We start from the raw sequence: 18,290 nt of genomic DNA, 5'->3' as shown, positions 1-18,290 counted from the left end.
AAAGTGCCAAGCCAGATACGTGCAAAATATCAAATACATACCCTTTACAGTTCTCAAGATACGTGGTGTGGCAGACAGACAGACGCCTGGTAAATCAATCCCTAAGTGTCGCTCTGCTGTGCAGGCGACACAAAAATAGGGAAGAAATTGTCAATTAACATGTTAGAAACAACCAATTACATATCTAATGGAAGCATTATGTCAAGTATAAGGAACCTTTAGTATAATCATGTTAGGGGAACATACAACCCGCTTTACTAGTATATCAGGAAGATACAAATAGCCAACAGTGACATTCACTGAAAAATTTGCAGATATGTGGTTGGAGGCAATCACCTTGATTTTTGTAATACACTATGTATCCAAAACATCGTCGTTTGGTAAGTCTCTATATATCCCTTGACCTTTATTCTCCATTTTTGTAGGACAATCAATATTTGTCAATTTTGATCTTTTGACATCTTAAAAAATAATGAAAAGTTTGAAGGGTTGACTAATAATGATTTTTTAATTTGGAAAATATTCACAAAGAATGTGATTTTCAGTAAATCTTGCACATACACCAACGCAAAGCCTACAGGGAAGTGCATCGTGGAATCTCAGTCCCCACGCGGAGAACTGGACTGCTGATAAAGCAGTTGATGGAAATATCAATCAAACCTACGTTTGGACTTGTGCTATTTCTAACTATAATAAAAACTATAAAATGGTGTGGTGGAAGGTATGGCTGCAAAAGACTTTTAATATTGCTTACATGGAAATATATTTGCGATCTGGCAGTAAGTATCTCCAGATATTTTGTAAAATTAGTTCCTTTCTGTTAACGAGCGTGTATCATAAAGAAGAAAAATATATTACGAAACTGCTGATAAACTCGCCTTGAAAGTAGGTTTTTCCATCAAAAATGAATATTATAGGCATGATAAGTATGATAATCTATATGAAAGGGTTCGTAGGGGATGTGTGGGCTTTGGCTGATTTTAGTACAAAAGTTTGCATGGTTTCAAATTGCTAGTGCATTGAGTTACTTACCTACATTTCATTTTACCTACGTCACTCATTTTTAAATATATAATCTTATGTTCATTTCCATCAAAGAAAATGGACAGAGAAAGAATTATTATTTTGGAATATTTTTGGTAGAATTATTTATCAATTTCAATTTCAAAATCTGAATAGTGAAATCAAAGAAAATTTATTTTGGTTCTGTTTAAGACGAAATACACGGTGGTATAAACTGAGTCCTATGGTAAAATTAAAACTAACAGCAAACATTTTGAGTAGAGTTTTTTTTTTTTTTTTTTTTTTTTTTTTTTTTTGGAAATCGAAACTTTATATTAAGATGGTACACACAAAGTTAAATAAAAAAGTGCTTTAGCCGATCTGGCGAATGTGTAAAATAGCTCTAGAAATTATAAAAGCAAAGTTCGCATTGTCTATAATTAGATTATAGACAAAAGTCCAGCTTTGAAAGAAATGTAAAGAAATCGTTCAGTTTTAGCACAATAACAATAAATGGAATAGCAGATAATGATGTTTTAAGAGTTCTTTATGAAAAATTAATCTTTAACATTTAGGAACTTTTATTTGATATATTTATTATTTGAAACTAAAAACGAAAGAGAAGCATATGAGTTAGTGAGCATATAATTGTTCGATACAAGGCGTAAAAAATTTGGCCAGAATCCAGATCTCGAGGATATTTTTCATAGACAATGATAGAAAAATGTCTTTCTTTGAAATAAAATTTTCTTCATATTATCTGAGAAGACTATCAAAACTACAATGAATCAAAATGTAAATAGAGAACAGGAGGTAAGTTGGCTAAGAAATATGCTTATTTTGATGGATAAAACCAGAGGAGTTTTGTAATGACTGATACTTCATCATGTTCAGAACAACATTCCTCCTTAATAAAGTTACTTTTAGGCATTTGCACTTCAAGAATGATCTATATTTTTCTCTGTTGTAGCTCAAAACAGGGCAACTGGGTTTTCTATATATATCTATAATGACAAATCGTTTTTTCCGTCTTCTGGGTATAAGGATTGCCTTGTGTATCATCATGATCCCATGTCAGGCTGTCCTGTGTCTATGTATAACATAACTGTGAATAAATTAGCTCAGGGTGTAGCTTTCTTTAACGAAAGGCCTGTTGGATTTACATCAAACTGTGTGAGCGCTGAAGTAACAAAAACCTCTGTAGAAATATGCGAAGTGAGAGTTATGGGTAAGATGCACTTCATAAATTAAGGAGGTGTTTCTCAATTTCAAATCCTTCATTTGTTTGCTATATTCTTGATCTAAAGGGCAGATGATACAAACAAATAAAAGTACTGAATGTACCGATTGGAGTTGATTATAATGACGGTTTCAATAAAATTCAAATTATGTAACCTTGTTCACAACTTGTCAAATTATGTACAACATTATTGCTTCATAATTTGGATTGTGAGAAGCAAAGGACTAAGAGGATGTCACGATTCTTCACAGTCAAAGAGGAAAATTTTACTATAATATGTCCATATCTTTTTAATGATATGCGAAAACGTGTTAGATTTCTCGTCTGCTGAAAATTTTTTCAGTAATTTAAGGTAATTGTCCCGACCAAAAGTTCTTTTAAAAGTGCTGAAGCAACTTATCGGAATGTACTTTTTTTCTTCAAAATGACGGAAAAGTGATGGTTCCTTCGAATTCTTAGTTTGAAAATCTAAAGCGAAGCTTAATTTCACTGATACAGAAAAAAATTAGGTAAAAGAGCTTGGATTGTCATTCAGTAAATTTAGAAATATTTACCATTTTCTGACAGATTTCGGCCTCATCCTAGATGAGGGTATGGGAGCTTGAACTTTCAGTTTCAAAGATAATAAGATAATTCTTTTTGAAGTTGAAAATCACATTGGAGATAGAATTTAGAAAAAAAATGAACGGAACTCCCGTTGGAAAAAATGCAATTGTTTTTGGCCTAGGGAAATGCTAGAATGGAACTTCATTATTGACAGATTGATTGATTGTATGTTGTTTTACGTCCCATTCGAGAATATTTCACTCATATAGAGAGGTCACCATATACCGGTGAAGGGCTTCAAATTTTGACCTTTACTCGGCACTTACGGCCATTGAGCAGTGAGGGATCTTTATCGTGCCAACGCCTGCCGTGACACGGGGCCTCGGTTTTTAAGGTCTCATCCGAAGGACCCGCAACTTTCACTTCAAAGTGCCGAGCGCATGGCTAAGGAACAGTTGCTACCCATTTTTTATCGACTTAGGTCAGTCGCGGCCGAGATTCGAACTCACGACCTCCCGATCACGAAGCGAGCGCTCTACCGACTGAGCTACCGTGAACGGTCATTATTGACAGAACATGACGAGAATATCATCAATCGGTCACGTCACCGTAAATTCATAATAGAGTAAACAGCATTTCTCTATATGATGTGTTGATTGAAGTTAAATTACGAGTTTCATCTATACTGGTGATGTGAAAAAAATGTAGATATACCAGGAAGAAAGATTTTCTTAAATAGTGAATTGGATTAACAATATGCATCTTGTAAAAGTAGAAAAGACTGACCTAGATTTTTAATCCCACAGCATTTATCAATTTCTATCAATTTATCATTGATAGTATTATGTCAAGGTGTAGGGGAAATCCACCCAATTCAGATACTACAGTAAAATTATTTTCAGATTTATGCACACCAAGTATTGATTTAAAAAATTTCAGGTGAAGTTTGTCACAGATTAAGTTGCAGTATATCATGTCAATAGTTCAAGGAATGCTTTTTTTTCAAAATGGATTAAAATCTAAAAAACTCAGATTCATACAATAAAATAGGTATTGATAGTGTTGTTAAACAATGCGAATAATTGTTTTAATATCTGGATTCAGTGAAACTATTTTTTCCCTGTTTTTAATAAATGATTTTAATGCTTTTTGATTAAGTTGCTTCTGAGCAGAGGAGAAAGAGCTTGAGGAACAAAATGTTACAGCTAGGTATTTGTATGCAGACACACCATATAATGTAAGAGTATACTTAAATATAGATTTGGTTTGTTTATGACAAATTATTTTAGCCTTATTGACTGGTATAATTCATTTTTGATGTATATGTTTGGGACTAATTTCGCTAAAATCTAATTAAGATTGCAGCGAGATAAAATGTCATTATTGGTATATTTAAACCCTAAGCAACTAATTTGGTCTTTGTTCCCGAAATGTGTACAAATTACACGATTTTGTGTTAGAGGGAAATGGGCTACCTCAACACCCCACCCACCCCAAAAATACTCAACGTGTCCCCAATTTGCAAAAATCTGGATCCACTCCAAATCCTGCTCTTTCAACAGTCAACTAAATATTGAGATAATTACAGGTACAACATTCCTGAAAAAATAAAAGTAAGCTTCATTATTAACGCATCTAGAAAAAAATCAATGCTGTGTATACTATCATTAATTATCATTCTAGGCACAAAAGAAAAAAGGCTGAAGGCTAAAGGTTAAATCAAAAGTTAAGTTTGTCAATGCGGTAGGTGACTTCTGCTGCAGTGGGGAGATCTTATCTGCGGCATAATAGACATTCAGAAGTACATAATGCCAGCTGTCATAATCAGTCACGCGTATACATGTTCGTAAACATAACAGCTAGACGTTGAGATTACATCAATATCAATTTGATATAGTTCTTTGTATACCATCATGCATTTCAGTGTATATCTTATTATTAATCCCGGCTCATTGGCGTCGGAACCGGGGGAGGGGGGAGGGTAGGGAGGTGGACTTAGCCCCAACTATTTTTTTTTGCAAAGATAGAAATAATATAGGCATTGAAAATTAGGATGTAGTCCCCAAGCATTTTTTTGGGTGGGTTTAGCCCCCCCCCCCTTTCAATTAGCCCCCTTTCAATTTGATTCCGACGTCTTTGGTTATTGAACTATTATATTGTCTAAGTATACCGAAGTTATAGACATTATCACCAGAATACCTTCAGCTTTTCTCTACAAACTGAAGAAATGACACATGAAATTAAAGTACATGCACGATGTAAGTACAAAAACGGAAGCGGCAAGAAAATTGAAGTGAAAATACATATAACGAAAGAGAAAAAAACGACAGAACAAAGTTGACTAATAGCGATTGTGAACTATTGTCGGGAATACTATTTTTTTCAAAGTAAGTTCTATGAAGAACTATTTTCTTATATACAATACCGATTTCTCTTGGCGGTTGTTTGTCATTTGCATTTGCATATTGATGCGCCCCTGACCCGCTGAATAAATCAACGCCCCAAAAAGCAATCACAATTTTTCAGGGTTTTCCGACAATTTAGATGCGATTGTGCTTGCACACTGTCAATTCTTCCCTCAAACATGATGAAGGCGAGGGAATCATCCGGGGTTTGCCGAATGGATGCCATTGGTATATAAATAGAGGTCAAGCTTGAGGCAGTGGTTATCAGAATTGTGTATCAGTGAACGATATTTTCCTGGTACAAATATCTTATCTTTTTTTAAAATATTCTCATATTGGTACCTTACAATGATGTTAAAAATTCTACCTTTTTGCTGTAATCCGTATCAATCTGTACAACGCCTCATTACTTTAAAGATATCATTGCTTTACTTGAAAAAAAATATATGTGGATAAATTTATTCATTTTACTTTTAAAAACATGGCTTTAGTTGCGTTTTTTTTTCGATTTTCGAACAAAATTTGTTTGTATCCTCTGTCTTCCAACATCCTCAAAAATATAATCTCATGAAATAATTTTATGAGAGGGAAAAAGACATAAAATATTATTTTGTCGAAGTTTGTTGTAGGTTGTGATCCAAATAGGTACCATTTCGGATGTTCTGGTGCATGCAGTGTTAAGTGTAAGGAAAGTCATTGTGATGCGTTTAACGGATCATGCATCTATGGCTGTTCTAATCCAAATGCAGTGTTTTTAAATTGTATTGGTGAGTTCCATTTGGAAAAAAGTACATATAGAGCATCAAAAGTACTTATTTGGAAGGTGTCGGGTCATTTTTCCCTAAAACCCTTTCTCTCAGGTTATTTCGCTCCAGTACCATTTCACAATAGGTCATTAATCGTCAGGTTATTTCACTTTACTGCCTAGGACATTTCACTCCATATCTGTAAGTGTCCTAAAATTCATATCTTTTGAAATAAATTATCTAACATTTATAAAAACGTAACGTGAGAAAGATTTCTGGTATCATGATAACAGGTCCAAAAATTATTAAAACAAAGAAATCAAATTTTATTCAATCCAGAGTAAAACTGTTGATAAATTTTATTAAAATAATTTTAACTGGCTCAGTCCGTTCATATAATGAAATTCTGTATTTCTAGAAACAGTATGATTAAGCAAATATTACTTATATATTAAAAATGGGACTAGAAAAAAGTAATTCGTGGATATATATGTGTGAAATTTACTTTTATCCGTTTATTTCACCCCGTGCAGTCTCAATTTTTTAAACTTTCACTCTGCATCTTACGACATGATTAATATAAAAACAGGGGAAAAATTTTTTCTGCAAATATAAATATGATCATTTTTAGGGTATCCATGAACTTACAAAAACGAAATGCAAATATTTATTTATTTGTTTTTATTATTTATTAATTTATTTTTTGTTTAGGATTATCAAGTAATGAAACTTTTTTGAACTAGATATGAGGACAAATGAAAAAAAAAATGAAATATTAAAAAAGTTAACTTATTTTAATGAAGAGATACACGTGTTCACTTAAAAAAAAACAATTCAGTCAATAAGGCGCTATGAAAAGCAATTGCTCTGCTCTAGCGCATTACAGAAAATATGCAAGCAGAGCTATTGCTATTCATGTCATGTTCACTGAATAATCGTTGTTTATTTATTATATTTGCATTCTGTGATGTTAAGAATATCAGAGGAAATCCTGACTTACATGAGGGTACGAATGCTTGTTTCCAGTGAAGAAAAGACATGACAATAAAATGTGTCTATAATCCTATGAACGCAACTGATGAGTATCCTAATGAAAATCTGTAAAACTTGATATTATCTGTTTTGTGCAATTGATGTGATATTAATTGATATTTTTTCACAGAACGTTATATACAATTGTGATAAATCTTTAACTTTGATTTACCACAGTAAACCATAGTTTACTATAGTATTTTTTGGTTAGAGTAAGTTCAGATCAATGCCCTGTTTGAGGTCCTGAGGTTGAAGCCCCCTGTATGGAACCATGAATGCAGATTTTTTGTGCAAATGGTATCTTAAAGATATGTTTACAATGTGCTATGTTTAAATTTAAATTACCTTCATCAGTCTCCGAATCTTCAATGTTTTTAAATTCTTCCCGATTGACATTTGCCCTTTTAACCTATAAATAAAACCGTTCTTCTTCACTTTCCAAGGTTAGTAAAGACATTTAAAAAACAGACAATTAAAGTAACTACTTCAGCACTCCATCGTATTAATTAAGATTTTTCAGTATTAATAGCCAGTGACAGATTTGTATTGTAGGGAATCTATTTATCTCATGATATCTGCAAGTATAATCCATGTAACACTTAATTATTCAGCGTATCAAATCTCATAGTTTAAAGGTTCAACAACTTCAATGTATATTAACAAGCACAATTTGATATTATGACTCATTCTTTACATTTATTTATAAATTAGGTACACATGTAACCTTTTACAGTTTATTTCGCAATTGGTGCTAAAATATATTGCATACCGCAAAAAATAACTGAAGTATGAAATATTTCATAATCAAATAATTCTAAAAATAAATATATAAACAATTTGTATATCTCAATTAAAGAAATGATAATAATTTACGCTTGGAGTGAAATGATATAGGTTATGGAGTGAAATGACTTAGGAGAGAAATGGCCTTGGCGGAATTAACCCAGTGTCCAGGCACTGGAGGGAAATTACCCGGATCCATTTGGAAGCAAACAGGTTAATCATCAATTTGAACTCTCCGTGAGTCTAGAAAAGCACACCCGTTATGTAAACAATCTCCTAAGCATAAATTAATATTAATCTCTGCATTCTCTTATAGAAATTCACAATCCTTTCAACTTTATGAAACGGGGGTAATGAAAAAGCCCCAACTCGAGTACAAAGAGACCATTATTTTATTTAATTATTATTTCATGTATTATTATTATTGTAAATGTGGAACACATGTACTTCCGTTTCATTAATTATTTTCACTGTTTCTATGTTTTTAAAATTAAGAATATGATAGAAAAGGTGTAAAAAATTTCAGAAAGTTATAGATTTATTGTATACCGATTTTGGCCATTGAAGCAAAGCTTTCCTAAAAGTAGCTCTGTGATCTTTCTACAGATTGTAATCAGATGTTAAACTGCATGGAGACCCATATAACAAATATTCCTTTAAAAATGGCTAATATAATCATTTTAAACGCTCAGCAATGTTAAGGAAGGAAACAGAAAATGCGATCTTAGTACCTTATAATGATTATGTTTGTGTTACAAAACCAACAGTTGCATCGCATGTATCAGCTTGTGTGTCACCTGACTGGTTTAAACAGAAGTTAAATATGCTTTTAAGCTCAAGCAACCCCTTTGTCCCTTAAACTTCAATTTGCAAACAAAGGAATTGAAGCAGTTAATATTAGCGATATTCTTCATCACAAAAGGGTCCAGTCTTGTATTCCACCATATTTCATGTTGAAGTCCACACCTTGTATTTCTTACAAATATACATGGACTATTGCTTCTAAATGTTTTTGATTACAAAACAACTCTACAGTGCCTAGATATCGAACATCTGATACATAATTCCCGTGTTCATGTTCTTCTTCACCCTACAACTATAGTCCTGCTGGACACGTCATAACTTGTAATGTAAAAATAGCTAATAATGAGGACCTTAAATCTCTTTTCTTAAAAGACCAAAATTTAGGGAACCCCGTTCTTTCAAATGACATCATACTTTTATAAATATTATGAATTCTGTGGATGAGTACGCCAGGCGATGGACCAAACATGAAAAGGAAGACATTGACACTTTGTCAGAATAGATAAAATGCATTAGATGGATGTTAAAAGCTCGCATCTAAAAAAAAAATAGAAGAGAAAAAAGAATAAGATGAACACGATCGGTATGTATTGGTCAAGTTGAAATCCAACTTACACCCATAACTCCTTTTCTAAGGGCGAAATTATTCAAAATCACATGTCTGTTTCAAATAATTTTAATATCGCCAACAATCTAACTTAATACGAATCACTGGATTTCTAAACTACATAATAACCCTTACATTCAATGATACATAGCAGGTTCCAGTAAGTGTTATACCAAGCCTCATTCTTTACTTTTCACTAAAATACTAACATTAGTGAGGGAGAAACTTCAGGAGTACTGTACAACAATATATTTGAGAAGCGGTGTAAATCAGATGTGGATACTTAAAAACTCCAAGAAACGTCTAGAAAATTTGAAATCACAAAATTTTATTTCATCCAAACATTCCCGACGATAAATTGAAATCCAGGCTTTTTGACGTCGTAGACATCTGCTTTTTCTATAAAAATGGAACTCGTAAATTTACTTACCATGTCATTGGTCATTTAAAAAAATTCTTTTATTAAAAACATTCGGATTGTACAGAGTACTCTGAAATAGATTTTTAAAAATGCACCAGTTTTGGAACACTTCGGGCAAAATCTCTCGACTATCGGGGTATATTCTCCAACAATTTCTCCGATGCGGGAATTGATTCTTAAATATATCCTTGTTATATGCTTATTGGGTTTATATCTCCTAGTTGATAAGCAAGATCATTCTTCACGAACGAACAATTTATAAAACGAGGCAAGCTATTGACAAACAAGTTAATGAAACAAGTATATCAACAGTCTCATTTAAAGCCATCGTTTTGCACTTACTATGGTCGATACATTGACTTGTCAGCAAATACAATCTATTATTAAGCGAATTCTGACTTACGTTTTTCATTCTTATTGTTAGACCATTATTTAAACACTGAATTGTCTTCGGATTTCTCCGTTTGCTCGATAATAACAAAGAGCACACGCAGGGTGTGACGGGTCGACAGGAGATGCTTATTCTTCCATGGGACCTGATCCCACCTCTGATGTAAAGGTCCGTGTATGCTCTGCTCCAAATTTGTATTGTTTAGATAGACTTTTGAGATTGATTTCTGTTCTTTATCTTCATATTTCACTTAAAAATTTCTACTGCTTTCCTGATATTGGGAGCATTACCTAATAGATGATAAAATACTTCGTTAACGTCACACTCATTTCAACTTGAGCCTAATTGCTTGAAAAGATTTAAACAAATAAAATATTAATTCTATATTTTAACTAGGGTTTACCTTTGCTATACTGAAAATTTCTTTGCAGTACACATTATGTGCATTTATCACTTGACTGTCAAATAACGTGACCGAACCAAATTCAATACATAGTTGAGTGTGCTTTGCCATTTCAATTAATATTAAAGTCATGTGATAATATAATAACTTTACTAAAATAAATTAAGTTTAAAAAGGTATCTAGGTTTTGGATATCAGGTCTTCCAACAATTTTTCGGAATTCCCATATGTACCAGTTGCGCCCCGATGTTAGTAGACCTAATTTTGTATTCATTTGAGGCAGAATTTATTCAAAAACTTGTACAGGAGAAGAAGACACTTGCTGTGACCATCAACTCAACATTTAGATACAGTACCCGCATCGTTATTCTTTACAGGATACACGATACGATAGGATACACACACGATACGATAGGATAAACGCACGATACGATAGGATACACGCACGATAGGACAGGATACACGCACGATAGGATAAACGCAAAACACGATAAACGCAAAACACGATAAACGCAAAATACGATAAAGGGCAAAACACGATAGACCTGATAAACGATCTTCACGATAGGATAAACGCAAAACCTGATAGGATTGTTTCAAAATGCGAAACGTTTTTTGACAAGAAGAAAAGTTTCCTTTTTAGTAGTATAATAAATTTAATTACTTACAAAGCCGCATATCTAAATGATAAAATATATTAATTTTATCGTGATAAAACATCTGAAGTAATGATGCTTTGTAAAAGATACATTTTTTTCCGTCAATAAAACTGATCGTCATCAAATTCAAACTGTAATTATTTAAGATTAATTCCAATCTATGATGGAAATTAGGCGATTGTTTGTGTAATTATACAAATGTCGAAATTCCATCGAATCGTTAAATTTGAATTTTGAATTGTTAAATTACGGAGATTTTAATTTATAGGTGGCTCAAAAATTCGGTAGACAAGCAAAGTTTTACACCCATATCAATAGATTCACGAAACGCTATAAATATATTCATTATTTTAACAAATAAAACCTTGTGAAATTCATAACAAACATTGATTATTTTTACGGAAGAACTCCATGTAAAACGTGAAATATTTAGATTCAATATCTTGTGCTAGAAGTTTTTTATGTATCCAAAATCGCCTTTAATAATCTGTATTTAATAATTCAAATCTTACAAAAAAAATTACTTGTCATAATTTTAAGGGGGGGGGGGATTCGAAAAAAAAAAATCATTATTATTATTTAATGTTAATGCTTTCTCCTCAAAGTTTTTACGAACTTGCTTAAATTTATATTTTATATAAATTTTATTTTTATTACGTTTTGCACACATGACTTGCTGAAATTGCTAGTTGCATCGGCACAGACTGAGCACTGGACTGTGATTAAATAATCTCTCCTATATATAAATATATATGTTACACATATCCCGTGCACATAGAAAGTATTTACGTATTCCTACATTCATTGTATAAAATTATGTATATATGTGGAAGGAGACCGGCCGAAAGAAATCGAATTCAATAAAATTAATAAACGTCATCATCTAGTATCCGAAAAAAATACCGCATTTCCATTCTTTTGTATTTATTCTCTGGTATTTCTAATGCTATAGGCATGTAAGATTAAGAAGGGAGCATGCAGTCGTATACCTAAAAAAGTTACAGTGTACCAACATGAGTAGTATACGGTAGAAATATAATGATAATATTGCCCATCAACAATAATAATGTCTTCAGCCTCTTTTGTTTGCTTTTCAAAACATTTCTTTTTAGATCCCCGCCCCCAAAGAAATGAAATTGCTTTCTACGCATGCCTGTGCTATAAACATTTACAATAACAGAATTGGAATCTACTATAGACGCGTGTATGCTAAGTTTACAATGTATGTGAATATATTTATTGGGTACTTAAACTTTGTATTAAATAATAACATTGAATTATTACATACTCTTGTATACAACATATTAGAACATACACACACACACACACAAAAATATAAATTAATTTCCACAATACGAAAAGTGGATTTTCGGACTGAAGAATTGTAAATTATTGCTATTAGACTTTGTATTAATTGTTACAAAATTTATCTTATATAGAACTGCATCGGCAAAATTAGACAAAACTTTGTAATAAATTATGAAAGTCTTAATCCCACTTGAGGCATAGTCAGCGGGGAAGAAGGGGAGTGTTCCATAACCACTCAAAAAAAGATCCAATTCAAAGAGCAAAATAAATAAATAAATAAATAAGTAAATAAATAAATAAATAAATAAATAAATAGATAAAAATATATATTGACTTCTTGAACATATTCAAGTATTAAATGCAATCGATAAACATTAATATTAAATTCAAGGTATTTACTCGCATTGTGCATCACGGCAGATCCAGGCGATTTCTTTTAATTTTTTACATGTATCTTTGAGGCGCCTTTTTAATAAGAAAAAATCGTGCGAGGCAAATGTTCGTATTTTTCTGCTAAGAATTATTTACCATATTCTTCGATTAATAGAATGTTTCTTTTTTTATTTTACATAGAAAACCCGAAGATCCGGAAGTACCACAAGCGCATTTTTTTTTTAAAAATTTGATCACACCAATAATGTTTAATACTTTAAACCTATAAAAATAATATAAAGGTATACAAATGAACTAAATCAACGGAGTTTGGGGGACAAAACTCGCCTATATTTCATTTGATTCACTTATTAATTTTTTAATCTGTAACGGAAGTGTACATTTACCAATTTTCTTAGTATAAAATCTTTAATTATTAATTAAGTGTTGTTCAAACGATATCCAGAAAATAAGAAAATGCATTTCATTGAAACCTAGTAGGATTCAAGGTAAATACCTGACACCAGGTGAGAGAGGAGTTCAGGTATGTCTACGTTGAATACACAAGGGCCGGTCATGTTGGGGGAAAGGGGGGGGGGGTTGGATTCTTGACCTGACAAGAAGACAGTGTACTGATTAGGCAGGTACGTTAAGGTGTAAGTTCTCTTGTCACGGAAGCGCTTCCACCTGTCACTTAATTACGGTATATACATGTATACTCACTTCATTTTCACATCGAAATAGGTAAGTTGTATAATAAAAATTAGTATGGTTTTGTTTATTTTTTTTTTTTGTTAATTTTTTATTTTTTTTACGTCTTCTAAATGTAGTAGTCAAATATGAATGGCAAACATCTATATTAAAATATATAATCATCATATGATGAATTGAATGGAGCATGTTCATGTAAAATAAACTGTAATTTAACTTGTTGACACATCAGAGAAACAAATAAATAAAAAGGAACAACAAAACTTGCGCGCATAGACAAAATTTATGTTTCCGTTATTGATAGAAAGGATTGACTTACATGTAATAATGATGCTGATATTTTTTTTTTATTTATAGTTTATTTTTACACACATATCTACTGCTTTATGTTTCTATAATTATCAAAGCAAAGTTAATAAATGTCTTGCTTTTGTGACTCTGTGTAAAGGAAGTATAATATTTCTATCTTTGACAAAAAATGTTTCTTACAAATCGACAAATTAAAGAAAAATAATAACGAATGACTAGTAGATGGATTATTTCATGTCCAAAAATAGAATTTGGCTTTCGATTTACACTCTCTGCTTGGTCACGGGACTTGACGTTTATTCATTTATTTATTTATTTATTTATTTATTTTCTTAAACAAATATACCAGAGTTAGAGTATTAATTTGTGATTCTGTTCAACAGTTAAATTAATCCTAAATAAATTAACAAAACGAAAAATAAACTCGGGATACCTCGGGTGTTTCCTCTCAAGATAAAGATAAAAAGCGAGGGTTTCCGAATGCACACGATAAACGCAAAACACGATACACGATAGAACCTGATAAACGATCTTCAAGATAAACGCAAAACCTGATAAACGGAAAACACGATAGAAAACGCAAAACCTGATAAACGGAAAACACGATACGATAGGATACACGCACGATACGATAGGATACACGCACGATACGATAGGATAAACGCACGATAGGACACGATAGAATTGTAAAGAATAACGATGCGGGTACTGTATATCGTCGACTTATTATCAATTAGCAATAGTTACTTCCTTTTATATGTCGACGATATATCCGAGAGAACTTGAAAAAGGTACCTAATTGTCTGACACATCTGTTTCATATTTGGATGTTTTACTTAAATGCAAACATAGAAACAAAAATAAAAGATAATGGTAACCTAACAAAAAAAAAAAAAAAAAAACAACAACAAAACTTTATGATAAATGTGATGTCTTCATTTTTTTTAATCTCTTGCTTCCCTGACTTATGATGCAATATATCCTTATCACCTCAATGGGTTTTTATCTCCCAGTTAATTCGATAGGCAAGAGCATGCTCCACGTACAAACAATTTCTAAATCGAGGCAAGCTATTGACAAACAAGTTGAGGAAACAAGGATACCGACAGTCTTTAAAGTCATCATTTCGATAGTTCTATGGTTAATACAATGACCTTGTCAAAAAATTCAATCTATCAGTAAGTCGAATGCTGACTGACTTTTTTTCATACTAATTGCTAAGCCATTATTCAAACACTGAATTGTCAACGGATTTTTCCTTTTACCCTATAATGATAATGTGCACACGGCGGGTTTGACCGTTCGACAGGGGATGGTTACTTCTCCATGGCACCGAATACCACCTCTGATGTTTTTCAAGTTGATGGAACAAGGATACCAACTGTCTCGTTTAAAATCACCATTTCGTAGTGTCTATGGTCGATACAAGGACCTTTTGCATCATTTACAAACTATCATTTAGTTGAATGCTTTGACGTTTTTAATACTAATTGTTATGCCATTATTTAAAACTGAATTGTCTACGGATATTTCCGTTTGCCCCATCATGAAAAGGAGCACACGGCAGATGCGACCGGTCACCAGAGGATGCTTTATACCTCCATGGCACCTGATTACACATCTGATGTTTTTCAAGGTCCGTGTTTTCTCTGCTTCAAATATATTTCATTTCAACGGAGTTTTGAGATCAGTTTCCTAAGCAAGATTGTTCTTAAAGTCTTTTTTTTTGGTCTGCAGTTATGATCGACCTCTTTATCTAGCTCCCGATATTTTGAGTGAAGCTTACGTCTTTGCAATCTTGTTTTTGCATCCTTGTATTGTTTTTGTACCTTAGCTTTCTGCCACTTTTAGTGACTTTAATTCTTTCACTTTATCTAATACATTTTTGCTGGGATTTCCAAACTTGTGTTTTTGAAAATGTATTTTCCTGTATCCCATTCATTTATCGAGATCTCTTGTAGTGTCTAGACTTTGAATTCGATTTATTAGTTGTATTTGGAATTTTTCTTCGATTCCTGTCTTTAAGTTTTTCAACATTGTACTGCAGATTCTTATATCCACTCTCTCTGAGTTTGCTAGTATTATTTTTAATTAGCTAAGTTGATTGATTGGTTGATTGTATGTTGTTTTACGTCCCGTTCGAGAATGTTTCCCTCATATAGAGACGTCATCATATACCGGTGAAGGCTTCAAATGTAGACCTTTACTCGGCGCTCAGGGTCATTGAGCAGTGAGGGATCTTTATTGTGCCAACGCATGCCGTGCCACGGCGACTCGGTTTTTAAGGTCTCATCCGAAGGACCCGCAACTTTCACTTCAAAGTGCCGAGCGCCTGGCGAAGGAACCGTTGATACCTATGTTTTATCGACTTAGGTCAGTTGCGGCCGAGATTCGAACTTACGGCCTTCCCATCAAGGAGCGAGCGCTCTACCGACAGAGCTACCGTGACGGCCAATTTGCCAAGTAGAAGATGTGGTCATGGTTAACATGTGCTCCTCGTTTTACTCTTACATAACTGAGGTCCGAGCTTTTTCAAATCTGACTTATCATGACAAGATCAGTCTGGTTTTGCATAAATCCATCTAACGACTCCCTTGCATGTTAATAGATCTTCATATGTGCGAATATGGAGTCTTTGATAAGTACATTTACTTTACGAAGCTCAAGCAGAAATTCTTTTGTATTCACATCCCAAGATGCATTATGCAGATGCTTTCCACTTGCCTTCTTTCTATCATTGCTAAATTGACAATTTTTGCATTTATGTAACACTTTAAGATTCTAATGTGTTGGGTTTTTTTTTTCGTGCAAGATGTTTTGGTCAAAGCTTAGTTATAACCAATATATATACCAAAAAGGCAAAAACACGATTTATATTACAGTATATCGATCGTATATGAGTCCAACTGATCAGTAAAGAAATGTAGCCATTTTATTAAAAAAAAAAATCTTGAAAATGGCGGAAACTGTGATAGCCATTTAAGATTTTAGAACAGTATCATCTGGCAGATCTTGTGCTTCATTTAATGATTGTCTCCACAAGTGATATATTTCGGAGAAATTTTGCTGTAAGCCTCTTATCTATTTATATCACTTGAACTGCGTTAAGTCAAGGTCAGTGGCGTCATTTATGACACAAAATTCCATTCTTGTTATTCGGTAATGTTGTAAGCAATTAGTAAGATTCTGTAATTTTAAATAAATAATGGTCAACCTTAATGTATGCAAGTGTTATTAATGCATGAACCTGTGGTTGATTTTTATAGACTGTTAATGATAATTACCGTACGGTGCATCACAGACGTGAACTTAAACTTTCCTTAATGTAGCTGAGCTGTATGCATTTTTTGTATATTTTGAAGAATTGTATCTGGAGAATATAACAAAGAGTGTCAAATATGGATGAAAACATTAATTTTAGTATATTTTAATAGAATACTTTTGTAACTTTTAATATCAAGAAAGAGGTTGTATTTAAAATTTTCATTATATTCATATACTGTTATGCTATATATCACCTCACATCAACTCAAAATTAGAGATGTATTCCTTAAGAACACTTAACTGATATAATTTTACAACAGTATGTGATGATGGGATGTATGCATTCAATGGCGGATGTATACAATGTGGACACTGTAAAGATGACAGACCATGTGACAAAAGAACCGGAAGTTGTTCGTCTGGGTGTAAAGAAAACTGGACAGGAGATCTTTGTAAAGGTCTGTCGCGGATTCATTTTCTACATACTTCATATCATGCGATTTATTTCTATATGAAATTTATTTTATCTTTTATGAATTGACTTTCTTTGATTAAACAAAATCCGTTTATTGATAATTGGCTCGTGAAAGTATCTAGGGAAACTGCACTCTTGAGCATGATTTTGCAATCAGAGTTTGTGATCTTTGTAGGTTTTATTTCAGCCAATTAAGCAAGTTTTGCCTTGTTTGGAATATCAAGCATAATGACTTCTGCAAAGGAAATACGAATTTCACATTTATCTAAGTAAAGCCACTTAGCTTGCTACAATTCGGAAAATATTTTGAATTAAAAGCTAATTATGATGGTACTTTCGATGGAATATTTGAAATCCCTCCTATAACAATGTAACTATTAGTTCTTCAGTAAACATTATAATACATATTTGCTCATAAGTCTTCAAAAGCCACCCTGTCCTAAGTATTTGTTTCCCCTAAATTACATACGTTATCTGTAAACAAAAGCTTTATTGATAGCATAGACTAGATATTTCTAGTTTCCCGTCATGTCAACTTCAGGTAAAGTTCTTTCTTCGGTGATGGGAAAACGGTAGAGCTGAAAACATTTGAAGAAATGATCTTAGAAGTCTTGGATGATTCCAACTAAACTGCCATGTGAGACGTGTAAGCTATAGCTAAAGTTCGATGATCAATTTAAAGTCTATATTTGGGGAACTAACAGGTCCCAAATATATTTTTAACAATCCCTTGGTTATTCCACCTTAACTGATTATATGAAGGAAAGTCCGACGCATGTCATCCAGTATTTTGATACCAAAACACAGATTCT

At 32.7% G+C, this 18,290-nt stretch overlaps 1 protein-coding gene across 1 annotated transcript in view; it reads left to right on the top strand.

The window, feature by feature from the left end:
* The first annotated feature begins 316 nt into the window (after positions 1-316).
* Positions 317-18,290, top strand: part of LOC133189226 (uncharacterized) — a 36,931-nt gene continuing 18,957 nt past the window's right edge. The window contains exons 1-6 of the mRNA XM_061324627.1: positions 317-380; positions 546-721; positions 1,806-1,815; positions 1,973-2,230; positions 5,823-5,960; positions 17,324-17,461. Coding sequence (XP_061180611.1) covers positions 317-380; positions 546-721; positions 1,806-1,815; positions 1,973-2,230; positions 5,823-5,960; positions 17,324-17,461 — 784 coding nt within the window. The remainder of the gene's footprint in view (positions 381-545; positions 722-1,805; positions 1,816-1,972; positions 2,231-5,822; positions 5,961-17,323; positions 17,462-18,290) is intronic.

Source organism: Saccostrea echinata, unplaced genomic scaffold (assembly GCF_033153115.1).
Source record: "Saccostrea echinata isolate AGI-Se365-2 ecotype Australia unplaced genomic scaffold, CSIRO_AGI_Sech_v1 ptg000017l, whole genome shotgun sequence".
Lineage (NCBI taxonomy): Eukaryota > Metazoa > Mollusca > Bivalvia > Ostreida > Ostreidae > Saccostrea > Saccostrea echinata.
This window is presented reverse-complemented; position numbering and strand designations above follow the sequence as displayed.